This window comes from Podarcis bocagei (assembly GCF_964188305.1).
Source record: "Podarcis bocagei genome assembly, chromosome: 8".
In the NCBI taxonomy this organism is placed as follows: Eukaryota; Metazoa; Chordata; class Lepidosauria; order Squamata; family Lacertidae; genus Podarcis; species Podarcis bocagei.
The window spans coordinates 87,125,348-87,141,878 of record NC_138133.1 but is presented as its reverse complement, the minus strand read 5'-3'; the positions used below and the strand labels follow the sequence as shown (position 1 = coordinate 87,141,878).

General features: G+C 47.9%; 1 protein-coding gene across 1 annotated transcript in view; it reads left to right on the top strand.

Annotated features, from left to right (window-relative positions):
* GPR20 (G protein-coupled receptor 20) overlaps positions 1-16,147 on the top strand; it is a 38,084-nt gene extending 21,937 nt beyond the window's left edge. The window contains exon 3 of the mRNA XM_081204984.1: positions 14,283-16,147. Coding sequence (XP_081061110.1) covers positions 14,304-15,341 — 1,038 coding nt within the window. The 5' untranslated portion in view covers positions 14,283-14,303 and the 3' untranslated portion in view covers positions 15,342-16,147. The remainder of the gene's footprint in view (positions 1-14,282) is intronic.
* The last annotated feature ends 384 nt before the right edge of the window (positions 16,148-16,531 follow it).

The following is a 16,531-nucleotide window of genomic DNA, read 5'->3' as shown; positions in this document are numbered from 1 at the left end:
GTGATAGAGAACCGAAAATCATCAGAGGTGTTGACAGAAGTCTAAAATATAGTATAAGATGAGAAGTTAAGTTGTATGACTGTTGGAATTGATGTGTGTGTGTGTGTGTGTGTGTGTGTACATATATATATATATAAGATTTAGTGGGGGAAATCCATGCCTACGTCCTGAGGTTCTTTGAAGGCTATGAATGTCAATGGAATAATAATATTAGTAATACAGGAAGGTGCCAGCTGTCCAAATCCATGGCATTTCCTGGGAGTTTGGCTTCTGTTGCTGCAGCTGCTGTAAGAGAGGAGGAAGAGGGGTATAGAACCAGGACTAGTCTGGGTCCTATCCCTGCCTCCAAATACTTGGGTGTGTTTGAGATCTTCCATCTTTGGCCTTTGGGGTTGTGTTTTTGCCCTCAAGTGCCCGGCAATGGGTTTTCAGCACATGCCTTGTTGGGACCTTTCCTGGGCACCTGGTGTGCAGGTGCTGGGTGAGGCACATCTTGGTTCTAGACAAACAGAGAGACTGTCAAGGGCATGATCCACTGCAGGCATTCGGTTTGAAGGGTCACACCATTAATGCTTGTTGTTGTTGTTGTTTAGTCGTGTCCGACTCTTCGTGGCCCCATGGACCAGAGCACGCCAGGCACTTCTGTCTTCCACTGCCTCCCGCAGTTTGGTCAAACTCATGCTGGTAGCTTGGAGAACACTGTCCAACCATCTCGTCCTCTGTCGTCCCCTTCTCCTTTCCCAACATTGGGGTCTTTTCCAGGGAGTCTTCTTGTCTCATGAGGTGGCCAAAGTATTGGAGCCTCAGTTTCACGATCTGTCCTTCCAGTGAGCACTCAGGGCTGATTTCCTTCAGAATGGATCGGTTGGATCTTCTTGCAGTCCATGGGATTCTCAAGAGTCTCCTCCAGCACCATAATTCAAAAGCACCAGTTCCTTACTGATCAGCCTTCTTTATGGTCCAGCTCTCACTTCCATACATCACTACTGGGAAAACTATAGCTTTAACTATACTATGCTAGCCTGCTCTAAATCTTTCCATCTTTGCCCCCCAGGCAATCAGCTGTGGGTACGTCAGAAACTGCTCAAGCTCAGATGTTTGTGGGTGCTGATGTTTGTGTTGTTGTTCCTTAACATAGCAGCCTTGTATCTTTAAGTCAGCAGCCTTGCAGCAACTGCAAAGTGTCCTCTCAAAGCTCAGCCGAGAGGGAGAGAGTGCGTGTGGTGTCTGTAAATCTTCCCCAGTGTCATTTCACCCTTATTAGGCAGTTAACAGTTTTATATAAATAGTACATCTGTCCGGGGATTAGCGCGGCAAGAGGATGTTTACAGTGTGTGTATTTGCCACTGTTGTCCTTAGAATAAACACCTTGCATTGCACTCAAGGTGACCAGATGTAGTTTGGTGTGAGGGTGGGGACTAGCCCCTCCCCCCGCTCAAAGCTGGATTCGGGTAACTCGTCTATATGGCAACAAGCCACACTCCCTGTTGAATGCCGTGCTACAGAACTGGGAGCGCGGGAATTGTTTAAGCATCGCATCGTCTTCCAAAGGGAAGACAGAGGAGGATCAGCGGCTCTTAACTGGGAGATGGAATCTCTTGGTCAAGAGGCCGGGATTCCCTGCACCCAAATTTCTGGGAGAGATGGCCTTCATGCCCTGATGATGGGGATGCCCTGTTGGTGGTTGAAAGACAGTGCTGTATTTATTCTGATGCAAGAGTGAGATGCAGGAGAGGGGGAAAGGAGCCATCTCTTTATAGTTCATGGGTAGGCAAACTAAGGCCCGGGGGCCGGATGCGGCCCAATCGCCTTCTAAATCCAGCCTGCGGATGGTCCGGGAATCAGCGTGTTTTTACATGAGTAGAATGTGTGCCTTTATATAAAATGCATCTTTGGGTTCTATGTGGGGCATAGGAATTTGTTCATTCCCCCCCTTCAAAATATAGTCCAGCCCCCCACAAGGTCTGAGGGACAGTGGACCGGCCCCCTGCTGAAAAAAATCGCTGACCCCTGGCATAGTTAAACTACAGAATTCGGTACCAAAGGATGCAGCACCGAGAACCAGTGTGGTGTAGTTGTTAAGAGCGGTTAAGAGCGGTAGACTCATAATCTGGTGAACCGGGTTCGCTTCCTTGCTCCTCCACATGCAGCTGCTGGGTGACCTTGGGCTAGTCACACTTCTCTGAAGTCTCTCAGCCTCACTCAACTCACAGAGTGTTTGTTGTGGAGGAGGAAGGGAAAGGAGAATATTAGCTGCTTTGAGACTCCTTCAGGTAGTGATAAAGCGAGATATCAAATCCAAACTCCTCCTACTCCTCCTCCTCCTCCTCTTCTTCTTCTTCTTCTTCTTCTTCTTCTTCTTCTTCTTCTTCTTCTTCTTCTTCTTCTTCTTCTTCTCATTGGCTTAGATGGGTTTCGTGTTTGGTGCAAGGATGGCCACTGTAGGAATCAGGATGTTAAACTGCATGGGCCTTTGGTCTGATTCAGCAGGGCTCTGATTTTCTTATTATTACGGAAAAATCTGGGTGCGGGGTTACTCTGCCACCCAGCTTGTCGGACTACGTCCGCGGGTCCCTGCGGAAGAAAATGAGCTCAGCCGGACAGGAGCAAACTGCAGAAGATCCAAGTTTATTGCGCAACAGGTTCAAGGCGAGATTGAACAGCGAGAAAGGGGTGGCATGAACTTTTGAAATTTCCCTGCATGTCCCAGAATACAGTGCAAAATACATCCCAGTTACATCATGAATACATTAAGAAGAGGTTGGGTTACACAGATTACATCACGAATACATTAGGAAGAGGTTGGGTTACACCGGATTAACATATGGAGGAGGGAGGGGGAATATGCAGAGCTGGAGATATGCGCAGATAAGCACATCCTGAGAAGACAATGGTCCATGTATGCATAGTCTGTCACCTGGCATCGCCCGGAGGAAGGGCTTGGCAGAGCGATTTGACCGGATTAGGGTCTTGACACCTTGCTTGAGGGATTACGGAGGACAGGGGAGGTGTCATGGGGTCCTAGAGAAATTGAGCAAATTGGCACGTTGATTTTCTATGAATTTTATAGATTTTAGTCCCTTTTGACATTGACAATTGGAAATAAATGGATATATTGTAGCGAAGAAGGAGGTGAAGAAGACATGCCCCCCCTTCTGTATCATTATGGAGTCTCAGCATCTTGTGCTACGTAAGAACATGAGGAGAGCCTGCTGGATGAGGCCAGTGGCCCAACTAGTCCAGCATCCTGTTCTCACCATGGCTGACCAGATGCCTGTGAGAAACCATCAACCTGGATTCAAGCACAAAACCATTCTCCTCTTCTGTGGTTTCCAGAAACTGGTACCCAGAAGCATGGCAGAGCCATCGCAGTCTGTAGGCATCAATTGCCCTCCCCTCCTCCATGAGTTTGTCCAGTCCTCTTTTTAAAGCCATCCAAACTGGTCACCATCACTGCCTCTTGGGGGAGTTCCATAGTTGCTGCACTGCGGGGAAACCCGTTCCTTTTATGTGTGTTCTGAATCTTTCAACAACAAAGGGCACTGGGTGTGTGGCAGGAATTTATGTATAGGTTGGAGGGGGGGTTTGCCCCTCCAGCAGATATCATGCACATGCAGCCCACTACCAAAATCAGCACAATCACTTTTGCGACTTTTGTGATTTGTCCCTACAAAACACTTCATCACAGTTTCTTCCTATCAATTCAAAGGGCCTTTGCTGCACGATACCAAATGTAAGAATTCACTGATAAATGTATCTATGCACTGGCTCACAGGGAAAACTTCAGAAATTCATATAGACATGTGAGCTCAGCTACTCAGCAGCCCCTCTGCCTGAGTGATAATTCCTGGCATCCTGATACCTGAGTGCCAGACAGGTAGCCATTCCAGAAATAACAAACCCAGATGAAGACAGAAGGGTGTGATTAACTTGGGTGGGAAACAGGGAAATGTAAATATCTCTTTGGTTACACTTGATGGGTGTTTGGTGGAGGGCAAGGGGAACCATGGGGCAGGATCCAGGATGCTCAGATTACTGCCCCCAGACCTCCCCTTTCATGATGTAACCATGATGTATGAGTGATGTAGTTTGGGGGGGTGTAACATGGGGATTAGCAGCTAATAAAAGTTTGGGGGCTCTTTTGTTCGGGGCTTCCATCTTGTTCCACCTTGTGGCAGGTGGGAGTCCTGTCGCAACAGTCTTCAATAAAGACCAAGCCTACTGGCTGCTGTTTTGCTCTGGTATTCCTGGCTGGTGTCCTTGTTTTTTTTTGTTTTTTTTTTTTGTCCAGGGGAGCCATCAGATTTCTCCATTAACAGGTGACCTTGGATCCATCACTGCCTCTCAGTCTGTCATACCTCGCAGGGTTGTTGGGAGGATAAAATGGAGGAGAGCCATGCAAGTTTTCCTGAGCTTCTTGCAGGGAAGGTGGGATGGGAATAATAATAATAATAATAATTTATTATTTGTACCCCGCCCATCTGGCTGGGTTTCCCCAGCCACTCTGGGCGGCTTCCAACAAAGATGAAAAATACACTAAAATGTCACATATTAAAAACTTCCCTGAACAGGGCTGCCTTCAGATGTCTTCTGAATGTCAGGTAGTTGTTTATCGCTTTGACATCTGATGGGAGGGCGTTCAAAATGCAGCAAAATAAAAGAATTCATCGACAAATGGTGCCAATAGCAGGAATTATTATTATTATTATTATTATTATTATTATTATTATTATTATTATTAATTATTTATACCCCACCCATCTGGCTGGGTTTCTCCAGCCACTCTGGGCAGCTTCCAACAGAATATTAAAATGCAATAACCTATTAAACATTAAAAGCCTTCAGATGTCTTCTAAAAGTCTGGTAGTTGTTTTTCTCTTTGACATCTGGTGGGAGGGTGGGAGGGTGTTCCACAGGGCGGGTGCCACTACCGAGAAGGCCCCCTGCCTGGTTCCCTGTAACCTCACTTCTCGCAATGAGGGAACCACCAGAAGGCCCTCAGCGCTGGACCTCAGTGTCCGGGCAGAACGATGGGGGTGGAGACGCTCCTTCAGGTCTACTGGACCGCGGCCATTTAGGGCTTTAAAGGTCAACACCAACACTTTGAATTGTGCTGGGAAACGTGCTGGGAGCCAATGTAGGTCTTTCAAGAAAGAGATCTGGGTAACTATTGGCTAATGGTCAACCTCTCTTTGGGGGGGCAAGGTGTTCCAGTAGGTGGTGGCCGTGAGGTTCCAAGTGTTTTCGCGTAAAATGGATGATCTGGACCCATTCTCGTCATAGAACACGAGAACAACCTGCTGGATCAGATCAATGGCCCACCTAGTCCAGTGGCCAACCAGATGCCTGCAGAAAACCAACAAGCAGGATTCATGCACAAGGGCCATCAATAGCTGTTATAGGTATGAGTTACACATGCGTAAGCTGGTGCCTTTCTCGGTTAATTTGCCTTGTTAAACCTTTCTGACTGCACAGCCCCTTCTCATCGTGGCTGCCTCAGTCACTGGCAGAATCCGTCAGTGGGCGTTTCTTGAACCTCTTCCAACATAAAAGTTGTTTGACACCCAGTCTCCTCCTCCTCTCACTGCGCGGGAGTCTTCTGCGCAGGGAAGGCGTGGGTAGCGGAGGACCCGGGCTCTCCTCACTGATGTCCAGTGAAGAGTCCTGGAGCCCTCTCTCCACTTCCCCCGTCTGCCCCCCCTTTATCCCTGGTGTTGCGTTGATTGGCTTCCCCCTCTACTGAGCTGTTTCTCCCCCTGCTGCTGGGTCCTTCGCCAGCATCATCTGGGAGCCTCCCCTTCGCCTCTCCCTCCGATGTCAGTTCCCTGACAACAACCATTGCTCCACCCACTCCCCCTGACTCCTCCCACTTTCCCCTCTGGCCTGTCCAGTTTTGGTATGTGGCCCCTATGTGGAGAATGCAACCCCTGAGCTGGAAGAAAAAGCTTCCCCATTGTGCTCTAATGCACCCCTCTATATTGACTGTGTTGGCTACTGTGAGAATAGGATGCTGCCGTAGATGGGCCTTTGGCCTGATCCAGCAGGGTTGCTTTTATGTTATTGTGGATGTCTTCTACCAGTAAAGTGCTCAGAATAACCATCCTCCCCGTTGCTGCCATTTTTATGGCATTGAAAACACTCTGCTAACCGTAGCGATAGCCGTTTCAGCCCTGTGGAATCCTGCAACGAGGCTGAATAAATCTTCTTTGTTTCATAAGAGCGCTTAAAGACAATAGCTTTCTCCTGTATGAATTTCTCCAATCCTCTTTGGAAGCCATCCAAGTTGGTGACCATCATTGGTGCCTGGTCTGGTTTGGAGACTGAAATCAATAGTATTGTACTGGGAAGAGATATGTGTCTCCTCCCGCTCTGTGTACTGTGCTCCCTTTTAAGATCCTTCCCTGCTCCCCCAGCCCCACCCATGTATACCTCTACTTTGGGAAGAAAAATCAAGATTTGTAGCTCAATGTGACATATTTAGAGGCCGTCTTGTTTTGGCCCTGAGCTGCTGTCTGACTTTTCCTCCCAAAGCTTGTGATGGGCTTGTGTGTGGGAGCTGAGGGGATGTGTATACACAATATAATTGTCCCAGCCTCCCCAATAAAATGTTTTTTATGAGACTTGAAGTGTGTGCGCCGATAAATATAGAGATGAGTGAGGAACCAATTCCAATGAGCCCCGCCGCAGTGTCTCTTTTAAGAGAGCTCTTCAAATCAAGGGAATATTTTTAGCTGCTGTGACTTCAGCAGGGAAAAGTACCCTGAGAAGACAAAGCTTGGGAGATAAAAACAACAACAACAACCCTAAATGCACAACCCAACTTAGCCACACTCCCTGCTCTTTCCAGGGAGAGCTTCCATGTCTGAGTATGTGGGTTGTTTGGATCAGAGCTTTTCCTGCAAAAAGCCACTCTCTGAAGCTGAATTGGATCAAATTTCCATTCCGGTTTCCCAACAGATTTGTGTTTGCTCCAACTGAGCTTTAAAGAGCGGGTTTCCGCGGGGAAAGTTCTGGAGCAAGTTCTGTGATATTTTGATTGATAGATTGAATCATACAATTGTAGAGTGGGAAGGGACCCCCAGGCATAGCTGTCAACTTTTCCCTTTTCTTGCGAGGAATCCTATTCGGAATAAGGGAATTTACCTTAAAAATGGGAAAAGTTGACAGCTATGCCCCCAGGACCATTTAGTACAACCCCTCTGCAATGCAGGAATCTCGACTAAAGCATCCATGTCAGACGGCCATCCAACCTCTGCTTGAAAACCTCCAAGGAAGGAGAGTCCATAACCTCCCAAGGGAGTCTGCTCCACTGTCAAACAGTTTTTACTGCCAGAAATCTCTTCCGAATCTAGTCAAAATCTCCTCTCTTGTCCTCGGTCCTGTATCCCTGAAGGAGCGTCTCCACCCCCATCGTTCAGCCCAGACACTGAGATCCAGCGCCGAGGGCCTTCTGGTGGTTCCCTCATTGCGAGAAGTAAGGTTACAGGGAACCAGACAGAGGGCCTTCTCAGTAGTGGCGCCTGCCCTGTGGAACACCCTCCTCGCAGATGTTAAGGCAATAAACAACTATTTTACTTTTAAAAGACAACTGAAGGCAGCCCTCTTTAGGGAAGTTTTTAATGTCTGATGCTGTATTGTTTTAAATATTCAGTTGGAAGCCGCCCAGAGTGGCTGGGGAAACCCAACCAGTTGGGCGGGGTATAAATGATTTATTATTATTATTATTATTATTATTATTATTATTATTATTATTATTATTATTATCTCTTGTCACTTGAAGCCATTGGTTCTCAGGTCCTACCCTTCAGAGCAGGAGAAAACAAGATTGCTCCATCTTCCATGGGGCAGCCCTTGAGATATTTGAAGATGTCCATCATATCTCCTCTCAGTCTCCTCTTTTCCAGGCTAAACATACTCAGCTCCTTCAACTGTTCCTCATATGGCTTGGTTTCCAGATCCTTGACCACCTTGGCTGCCCTCCTCTGCACACCTTCCAGCTTGTCAACATCCTTCTTAGATTGCGGTGTCCAGAATTGGACACAGTATTCCAGGTGTGGTCTGACTAAAGCAGAATAGAGTGATACTATAACTTTCCTTGAATTAAATAAAAAATAGTCTAGTAGCACCTTAAAGACCAACTAAGTTTGTTCTAGGTATGAACTTTTGTGTGCATGCACACTTCTTCAGATACACTGAAACAGAAGTCACCAGCCTCTTATATATAGTGGGAGGGTGGGGTGGGGTATTTCTCAGAAAGGTAGTAGGAGATGGGTGATTGTAAACCTGTTGACGACTGTTAACGACTGCAATTAGTCCTACAGGAAAAAGCAAGGAATAGTATGCAGGTGACCAAAAATAGCTTTAGCATGTGTAATGAGACAAGAATCCAATACAGTCATACCTCGGGTTACAGACGCTTCAGGTTGTGGACCCGCTGAAACCCAGAGGTACCGGAACGGGTTACTTCCAGGTTTCGGCGGCCGTGCATGCGCAGAAGCGCTAAATCGCGCTTTGCACATGTGCAGAAAGCCGAATGGCAAGCTGCGCATGTGCAGATTTACTGCTGCGGCTTGCGAACACTGCAGGTTGCGAACGTGCATCCCGCACGGATCATGTTCGCAACCCGAGTGTCCACTGTATCTCTATTCCGACCAGGTCTCTCCATAGTTTTCCGTCTGGTAATACGTTGTACTGGACACTAGACTTCTGTTGTTGGTTGTTGTTGGCTGGTTTCATAAAATTTTTACACCACTTGACTTAAAAAAGGGGGTGGCAACAACCTGCAAAACGGTTTATGAAAAAAGATAAAACAATGCTATTAGAATCATAGAATCATAGAGTTGGAAGAGACCACAAGGGCCATTGAGTCCAACCCCCTGCCAAGCAGGAAACACCATCAGAGCACTCCTGACATATGGTTGTCAAGCCTCTGCTTAAAGACCTCCAAAGTAGGAGACTCCACCACACTCCTTGGCAGCAAATTCCACTGTCAAACAGCTCTTACTGTCAGGAAGTTCTTCCTAATGTTTAGGTGGAATCTTCTTTCTTGTAGTTTGGATCCATTGCTCCGTGTCCGCTTCTCTGGAGCAGCAGAAAACAACCTTTCTCCCTCCTCTATGTGACATCATTTTATATATTTGAACATGGCTATCATATCACCCCTTAACCTCCTCTTCTCCAGGCTAAACATGCCCAGCTCCCTTAGCCGTTCCTCATATTATCGATAAGAAAACTTAGCAAGAATAACACAACACAAGACTTTCAAAAAGTTAAACCAACAGTAGACGAAAAACAGACTAAAACTCACAACACCTTTCTAAACATCTGGGTAGGCTTGTCTAAACAAAAACATTTTAGGCAAGCGCCAAAGAGGGGTCAATGAAGGCGTCTTCCTGATTTCAATAAGCAAGGAGTTCCAAAGTGTCCTGTAGGTGCACATGGTGCTGAGCCAAAAGGGTGTGAATAATAATAATAATTTTTAAAAACCCATATTTATATGGCTGCCTACTGAGAAGATAAATAAAAAAGCAACTGTACCAAAAGGAATTATGGTGAAAATAAGAAATATTTTTTTTGGGGGGGGCACCAAATTTTGTCCTTGCGGGGGTTGCCATGTTACCAAAAGCAGCCCCTGCCTTCAGGGTGGTTGCAGCTCCCCGTTAATGCAGACGGTTTGTTTAAATTGCGCTCTTTTGAGTTTTCACACCAGGAAAATGCATCTTTGCATCTCGCTTTCTTTCTCAGAAATGTAGGAAGATGCCTTATACAGTCATACCTCGGGATAAATACGCTTCAGGATAAGTATTTTCGGGTTGAGCTCCGTGGCGACCCGGAAGTAATGGAGCGCGTTACTTCTGGGTTTCGCCGCTCGCACATGCGCAAATGGTCAAAATGACGTCACGTGCATGCGCAGAAGCGGTGAAACATCACCTGCGCACACGCAGAAACGCTGTCGCGGCTTACATTCTGTTCAGGATGCAAACGGGGCTCCGGAACAGATCCCGTTCACATCCCAAGGTACTACTGTACAGTGGTACCTCGGGTTAAGAACTTAATTCGTTCTGGAGGTCTGTTCTTAACCTGAAACTGTTCTTAACCTGAGGTACCACTTTAGCTCATGATTTCTGTTCTCATCCTGAAGCAAAGGTCTTAACCCGAGGTACTATTTCTGGGTTAGCAGAGTCTGTCACCTGAAGCGTCTGTAACTTGAAGCATCTGTAACCCGAGATACCACTGTCCTGAGGCCGTGTTCCCACCATACACTGAATTCACTCCAATACTTCTTTAACTGTCATGGCTTCTCCCAAAGAATTTTGGGAGCTGTAGTTTTCAGGCAGATGCTTCTACTTAAGGTGCTTGCAGCTGGAGAGGCCAGGAGCTGAGCACCTCCACATCTTCACAGTCTCTGGGTTGGCACGTACCCTCCAACATAACTCAGTTCGAAACAGGGACATCTCTCACTCTCCCCAACTGACCCTCCTCATTTTAAGTTCTTTATTTGAAAATCATATATGAAAATCATAGAGGGACGTGGGTGGCGCTGTGGGTTAAACCACAGAGCCTAGGACTTGCCGATCAGAAGGTCGGCGGTTCGAATCCCCGCGACGGGGTGAGCTCCCGTTGCTCGGTCCCTGCTCCTGCCAACCTAGCAGTTCGAAAGCAAGTCAAAGTGCAAATAGATAAATAGGTACCACTCCGGCGGGAAGGTAAACGGCATTTCCGTGCACTGCTCTGGTTCTCCAGAAGCGGCTTAGTCATGCTGGCCACATGACCCGGAAGTTGTATGCCAGCTCCCTTGGCCAATAAAGCAAGATGAGTGCCGCAACCCCAGAGTCGGTCACGACTGGACCTAATGGTCAGGGGTCCCTTTACCTTTATGAAAATCATGCACTGTTATTTAGGTAGAAAGATTTGCACATGGAAGTAGAGGGATTTTGCACCATGTCCTTCAGGGTGGTTGCAGGTCCCCTTTCTGCCTGGCTCTCAGTCCTTTCTCCCAGTTTCATGCAGATACTCTCTCTTCTGCTCTTCACAGCAGCCTCTTCTTCCTGCCTCTCAGCCTTCATCAGGGCTGTTGAGGAGCCCTCTCTGAAGGCACAGCCAGCCCTTCTCACTTTCCACAAAAGTAAAATACCATATTTGGCCAATCTGAGCTGGAGCAGAGCAAGAACTTGCCAAGAGACAAAGCGAACCGTTTGAAAGAAAGAAAGAAAGTTTTAACCCTTCATTTATAAATAAAATGATAAATCACTGGGAGAAAGTTTAAACACAGAGGTTTTGGAGAATTAAACAGGGTTGGGGGGAAAATTTTGCCCAGCAGCAGGAGCAAGGAAGAAGTAATAATAGTAATAACTTTGATTCAAGTCTAGGAGATGCAGGAAGCCAGAAACGTTAATGCAGACGGTTTGTTTAAATTGCGCTCTTTTGAGTTTTCATGCCAGGAAAATGCATCTTTGTATCTCGCCTTCTTTCTCAGGAATGTAGGAAGATACTGAGGCCGTGTTCCCACCATACATTGAATTCGCTCTGATACCCTTTTAAGCAGTCATGGCTTCTCCTAAAGAATTCTGGGAGCTGCAGTTTGCTAAAGGAGCTGGGAGTTGTTTGAAAACCGCTGTGCCCTATGTCATTCTCAGAGTTGTCTTACAAGCAATCCATCTAGGCCAGTGTTGTCCAATAGGCAGCTGGAGATTTCAGGCAGATGTTTGCTCCCTAAGGTCCTTGTAGCTGGAGAGGCCAGGAGCTGAGCACCTCCACATCTTCACAGACTCTGGGTTAGGCACGTACCCTCCAACACAACTCAGACCGATCAATCAATCAATCAATCAATTTTTATTTATACCCCACCCTTTTGGGTTTAAAAACCGGGCTCAGGGCGGCACCTCAAATAGAAAACATTGATTAAAATGCAACTTGAAAACAGCATAAAACAGCATAAAATACAACATAAAATGCAGCGTCAATATCAAAAAAATTCAAAAATTCAGGGGTCATTTTGGGGAAGGAAGGAAGGAAGGAAGGAAGGAAGGAAGGAAGGAAGGAAGGAAGGAAGGACCCAGTCAGTAGACATAAAGTGATCACCAAGTTGGTCCTACTAGGGCCAGCAAGGAGGCCAGGGAATAATTTAAATATGGGGTCCCAGAAAGGGTTTCTTCATAGAAGAGGAAAGGGGGAAAGGGAATAGAGGATCAAGCTAATTCAAATTGAAGGCCAGGCAGAATAGCTCTGTCTTACAGGCCCTGCGGAAGGAGATCAAGTCCTGCAGGGCCCTAGTCTTGTGGGACAGAGCATTCCACCAGGTCAGAGCCATCACTGAAAAAGCCCTGGCCCTGGTGGAGGATAGTCTGGCTTCCTTAGGGCCCGGGACCTTTAAGCTATTATTATTCATGGACCTTGGGGTCCTCTGTGGGACATACCAGGAGAGACGGTCCTGTAGATACGAGGGTCCTAGGCCGCATAGGACTTTAAAGGTCAAAACCAGCACCTTAAACCTAACCCTATACTCCACTGTGAGCCAGTGCAGCTGGTAGAGCACTGGGTGAATATGCTCCCATGGCAAGGACCCCGTGAGGAGCCTCGCTGCAGCATTCTGCACCCACTGGAGTTTCTGGGACAGTTTCAAGGGCAGCCCCGCGTAGAATGAGTTACACTAGTAAAGCCTGGAGGTGAACGGCGCATGGATCACTGTGGCCAGGTTGGGGCGGGAAAGGTAAATAGGGACATTTCTCACTGTCCCCAACTGACCCTCCTCATTTTAAGTTCCTTATACGAAAATCATGCACTGTTATTCAGGCAGAAAGATTTGCACATGGAAGTAGAGGGATTTTGCAGCACATGTTCAGATCAATTGCCTGTGTGGAGTCTGGCCCAGAGTCCTTGCACAATCAGGATTTGATTTTGAGCCTAGCTTCCCTACAAAAGCCCTGCAACCTGTTTCCTGTAAGAACAATATGGCAACAGCAACAACAGTTTCATGGGCATGTGCAAATTGCTGTTTCCCTCACCACTGAGCAGCCAGACATGTCTGGAAATAACGGTAGGGCCAGGCTAGGCTTTGAGTCCTCACATCTCCAGCTTCGAAAAAGAATCATGGGATTCAACATGAATTACTGTCATTACATGTCTGGGGACTGTCATCGGGACAGGGGAGGGAGGCAGGGGGGCCGTTGGGATAAAGAGAGCCTCCAAAACTTCTGAGGAGCAGTTCCTCTTCCAGCGGTGGTAAAAGCCACACCTCCAGTGGGGGAAGAGAGGGTGTGCTGGTCCCGTGGGTTACCCGAGAGGCGAGGTCCAAGTCTAGTCCATGGTCAAAGGTGTAACATGGAGGCAGTCCGTAGTAGCTGAAGCTGGGTGCAGGGCAGGGAGTTGGGTGAAGTCAGGAACAGGCATGCAAACAGGGAGCCAGGGCGGGTCAGGAGCTCTGTCCAAAAAGCAGGACAGGGTTCAGGCAGGAACTAGCAACCAACAATGTTGGGACTGGGACTGGCCGGCTTTTATCAGCCCCGAAGCATAGGGCAGCCCCGATCCTCTGGTGACTCGCCTCTCCTGGCCTGGAGGCGAGCACTCCTCCTGTGGGAACTTAGTTCCCTCCGCCTCTCTGCCCTGAGCCTCTGTTGCTCAGGAAAGGCTAGAGGGTTACCGGACCCAGAGGCAACCTCAGCTTCCCCTGACGGGGCTGAGAGTGGAGCACCTGCAGGCAATGGGTCCTCCATCCCCTCAGGAGCCAGAGCAGACTCAGCTGGTGCCTGCCCCCGAGGATCCAGCACAGGAGAGGACCCTTCAGGCTCATGCCCCAGCCCCGGCTCAACTGGTTCTGGAGGCGGGGAATCCTGTGCAGGCTGGGATCCCTCAGGTTCAGCGTCCGAGTCCAAATCCCAGGCCATCACAGAGGGAAGGGGCCAGCCAAGTGAGGAAAGAGCTTGAGGATGCTGCTGAGAGCCCCAGTGCCTCGCCTTGCTGGGCTGGCCAGGAGGGACGGACGCCACATCTGTCGCCCAGCTTGCACAGAGGGGTGAAACGCAAGGAGGGGAGGAGGAGGCTTGGGGTGCCGAAGTTCTTGTGTTGGGGGAGAAACCAGAGGGGGCCACGCCCGGATTCTGCAAGTGACTAAGATGGACATGAACTTTGTGGATCTGCACTGTAAATAGTTTGCACAAATAAAACCTGTAAAAGACAGGTTGGAGTCCTTCCTGGTTACTCATGAGCAACCACCACCCGCATCTGACATTACAGTTCTGTGCAAATGTGAAACTGAGACTGACTCTTTGCTTGGTGTCTTGCAGGTGCCTGTAAAACACTCGACCATGGCATCTTCCAATGACTCCACAGTGTCGTCCAATTACACCACTTACAGCCTGTTCAACAAATTTGTCCACCTTGATGGAGAACTGTCGGACACGTTTTATACCCTGTGGATAGTGCTGGTGGTGATCAATGCCATCATTTTCCTGGTGGGCGTGGTGTTGAACTCTCTGGCCCTCTACGTCTTTTGCTTCCGCACCAAGACGAAAACCACCTCGGTCATCTACACCATCAACCTGATCATCACCGACTTGCTGGTGGGCTTCTCTTTGCCCATCCGGATCATCATGCACTATAGCGCCAGGAACTGCCAGAGGTGTGCCCTCGTCCACATCTTCACCTACTTCGTCAACATGTATTGCAGCATCCTCTTCCTCACCTGCATCTGCATCGACCGGTACCTGGCCATTGTCCAGGTGGAAGCCTCCCGCCGGTGGAGGAACCCCAACTATGCCAAAGGCATCTGCATTTTCATCTGGGTCTTTGCCACCGTGGTCACCTTCTCCATCCTCACCATGGCCATGCAGTTCTCAGAGTGCTGCATCGCCCAGATCCTGCCCCTCATGGTCTGCGAGTACCTGTTCCCCCTTGTCATCATCACCTTCTTCACCACCAGGATCATGTGCGCCCTCTCCAAGCCGACGCTCATGCACCAGAGTCGCGAGCGGCGGATGAGGGCAGTGCAGCTCCTCATCACGGTCCTCATCATCTTCATGATCTGCTTCACTCCCTTCCACGTGCGCCAGCTGGCCATCTCCATCAACCCAGCCATGCCCAATGACATCAGCTTGATCGTCTACCACGTGACCGTCACCTTGAGCAGCCTCAACAGCTGCATGGACCCCATCGTCTACTGCTTTGTCACCAACAACTTCCAGTCAACCATGAAGAACATCTTCAGGAAGTCTGAGCCGGAGCAGACCAGTGGAGACATCATCAGCGTAAACAAGGGCTCGGGCTCGAATGCCATTATGGCCTTCTCAAATGCTGTAGGGACCCCGCTGGCCCTGCCCTCACCAAATAGTACAGCGAGCTCCTAAAGGCTGGTGCGTCCCCATGTACATTGTTGTAAATGTCAGAATATGCGACACTATTCTCTTTCCTAAGAGTAATTTAGAACATCACGTGGACCTTCATCAAATATGAAGCAACACTCCTTGGGTTCTCCAGTGGCACCAAGAATGGCAGGCTGGCTTTCTCTTGTGGGAATGATATGGCGAGGTCTCCACTTCATTGCCAGTTCCTGGGTTTGCACCCCAGGACGGAGTCTGCATCCCGACTTTGCAGCACCAGCTCCCTCAAGCTGGGAACCACAGAGCAAAGGACAGTCGCAGCTACATATTTTGGCAGGTCTGTCCACTTCTCCACCATCACTTGGAGAAAACTTGAAACATAGAAGGGTGTTTTGTTTTTTGTTTTGTTCAGATGCCACTCCTATAGACAGTTTCAACTACGACAGAAGGAAATGTTAACAATGGGTGCTTCTAGACTATTGCTATGTTCAAGTGGAATTCAGACATGGACCGGCAAATTTCAGCTGATTTGGCATTCTTATGCAGCAAATCCACTTTTCTTTTCAAAATCATTAATTTTCTGCAATAAGGAGATTGATGAGGAAATGCAGTGGAGAGTGTGAGATAACAATTGCTTTATGCAACGTTTGTACAATCGCCTCACAAACAAATCAATATGGATGCTCAATAAACAGTCACTATGGTCTCACCACTCAACAAACTTTGCACAAATAAATCAGAATGGATGCTGTCTGGAAGCAACCAGTGACTTAGAACTTTGAAGGATAATAATAAAGGAGATGAACAATTTTCAGAAATTGGTGGTGGTATTATTATTAATGTGTATCCCAACTGAATGCAAAAAAACCAAGTGAGCAATAAACAAGAGATTTATAAGCACGATTAACTATGAGACTTATTTCTCAGGAATATTATTATTTCTGGAAAAAGTCACCCAAGATAGCTGTGGGCAAACTGTGTTTTTCAGGCACTCGGATGTAAGAAAGACCCCAGTGGACTATTTTGGGGATAAAAAGTAAAACCAGGATATTTCCGCAAAGAAATGAGGGAGGGAGGGAGGGAGAATTCTTAACCCCTTCTCTGCCTGCTGATTTTTCGCTGCTGTTTCCCTTCTTATCTGATTTCCAACCTTGCAGGGCTTGTGTCAACTTGTAGGGAATCAGTTGGGGTTAGTTAGGAAAGGTAAAGGTAAAGGG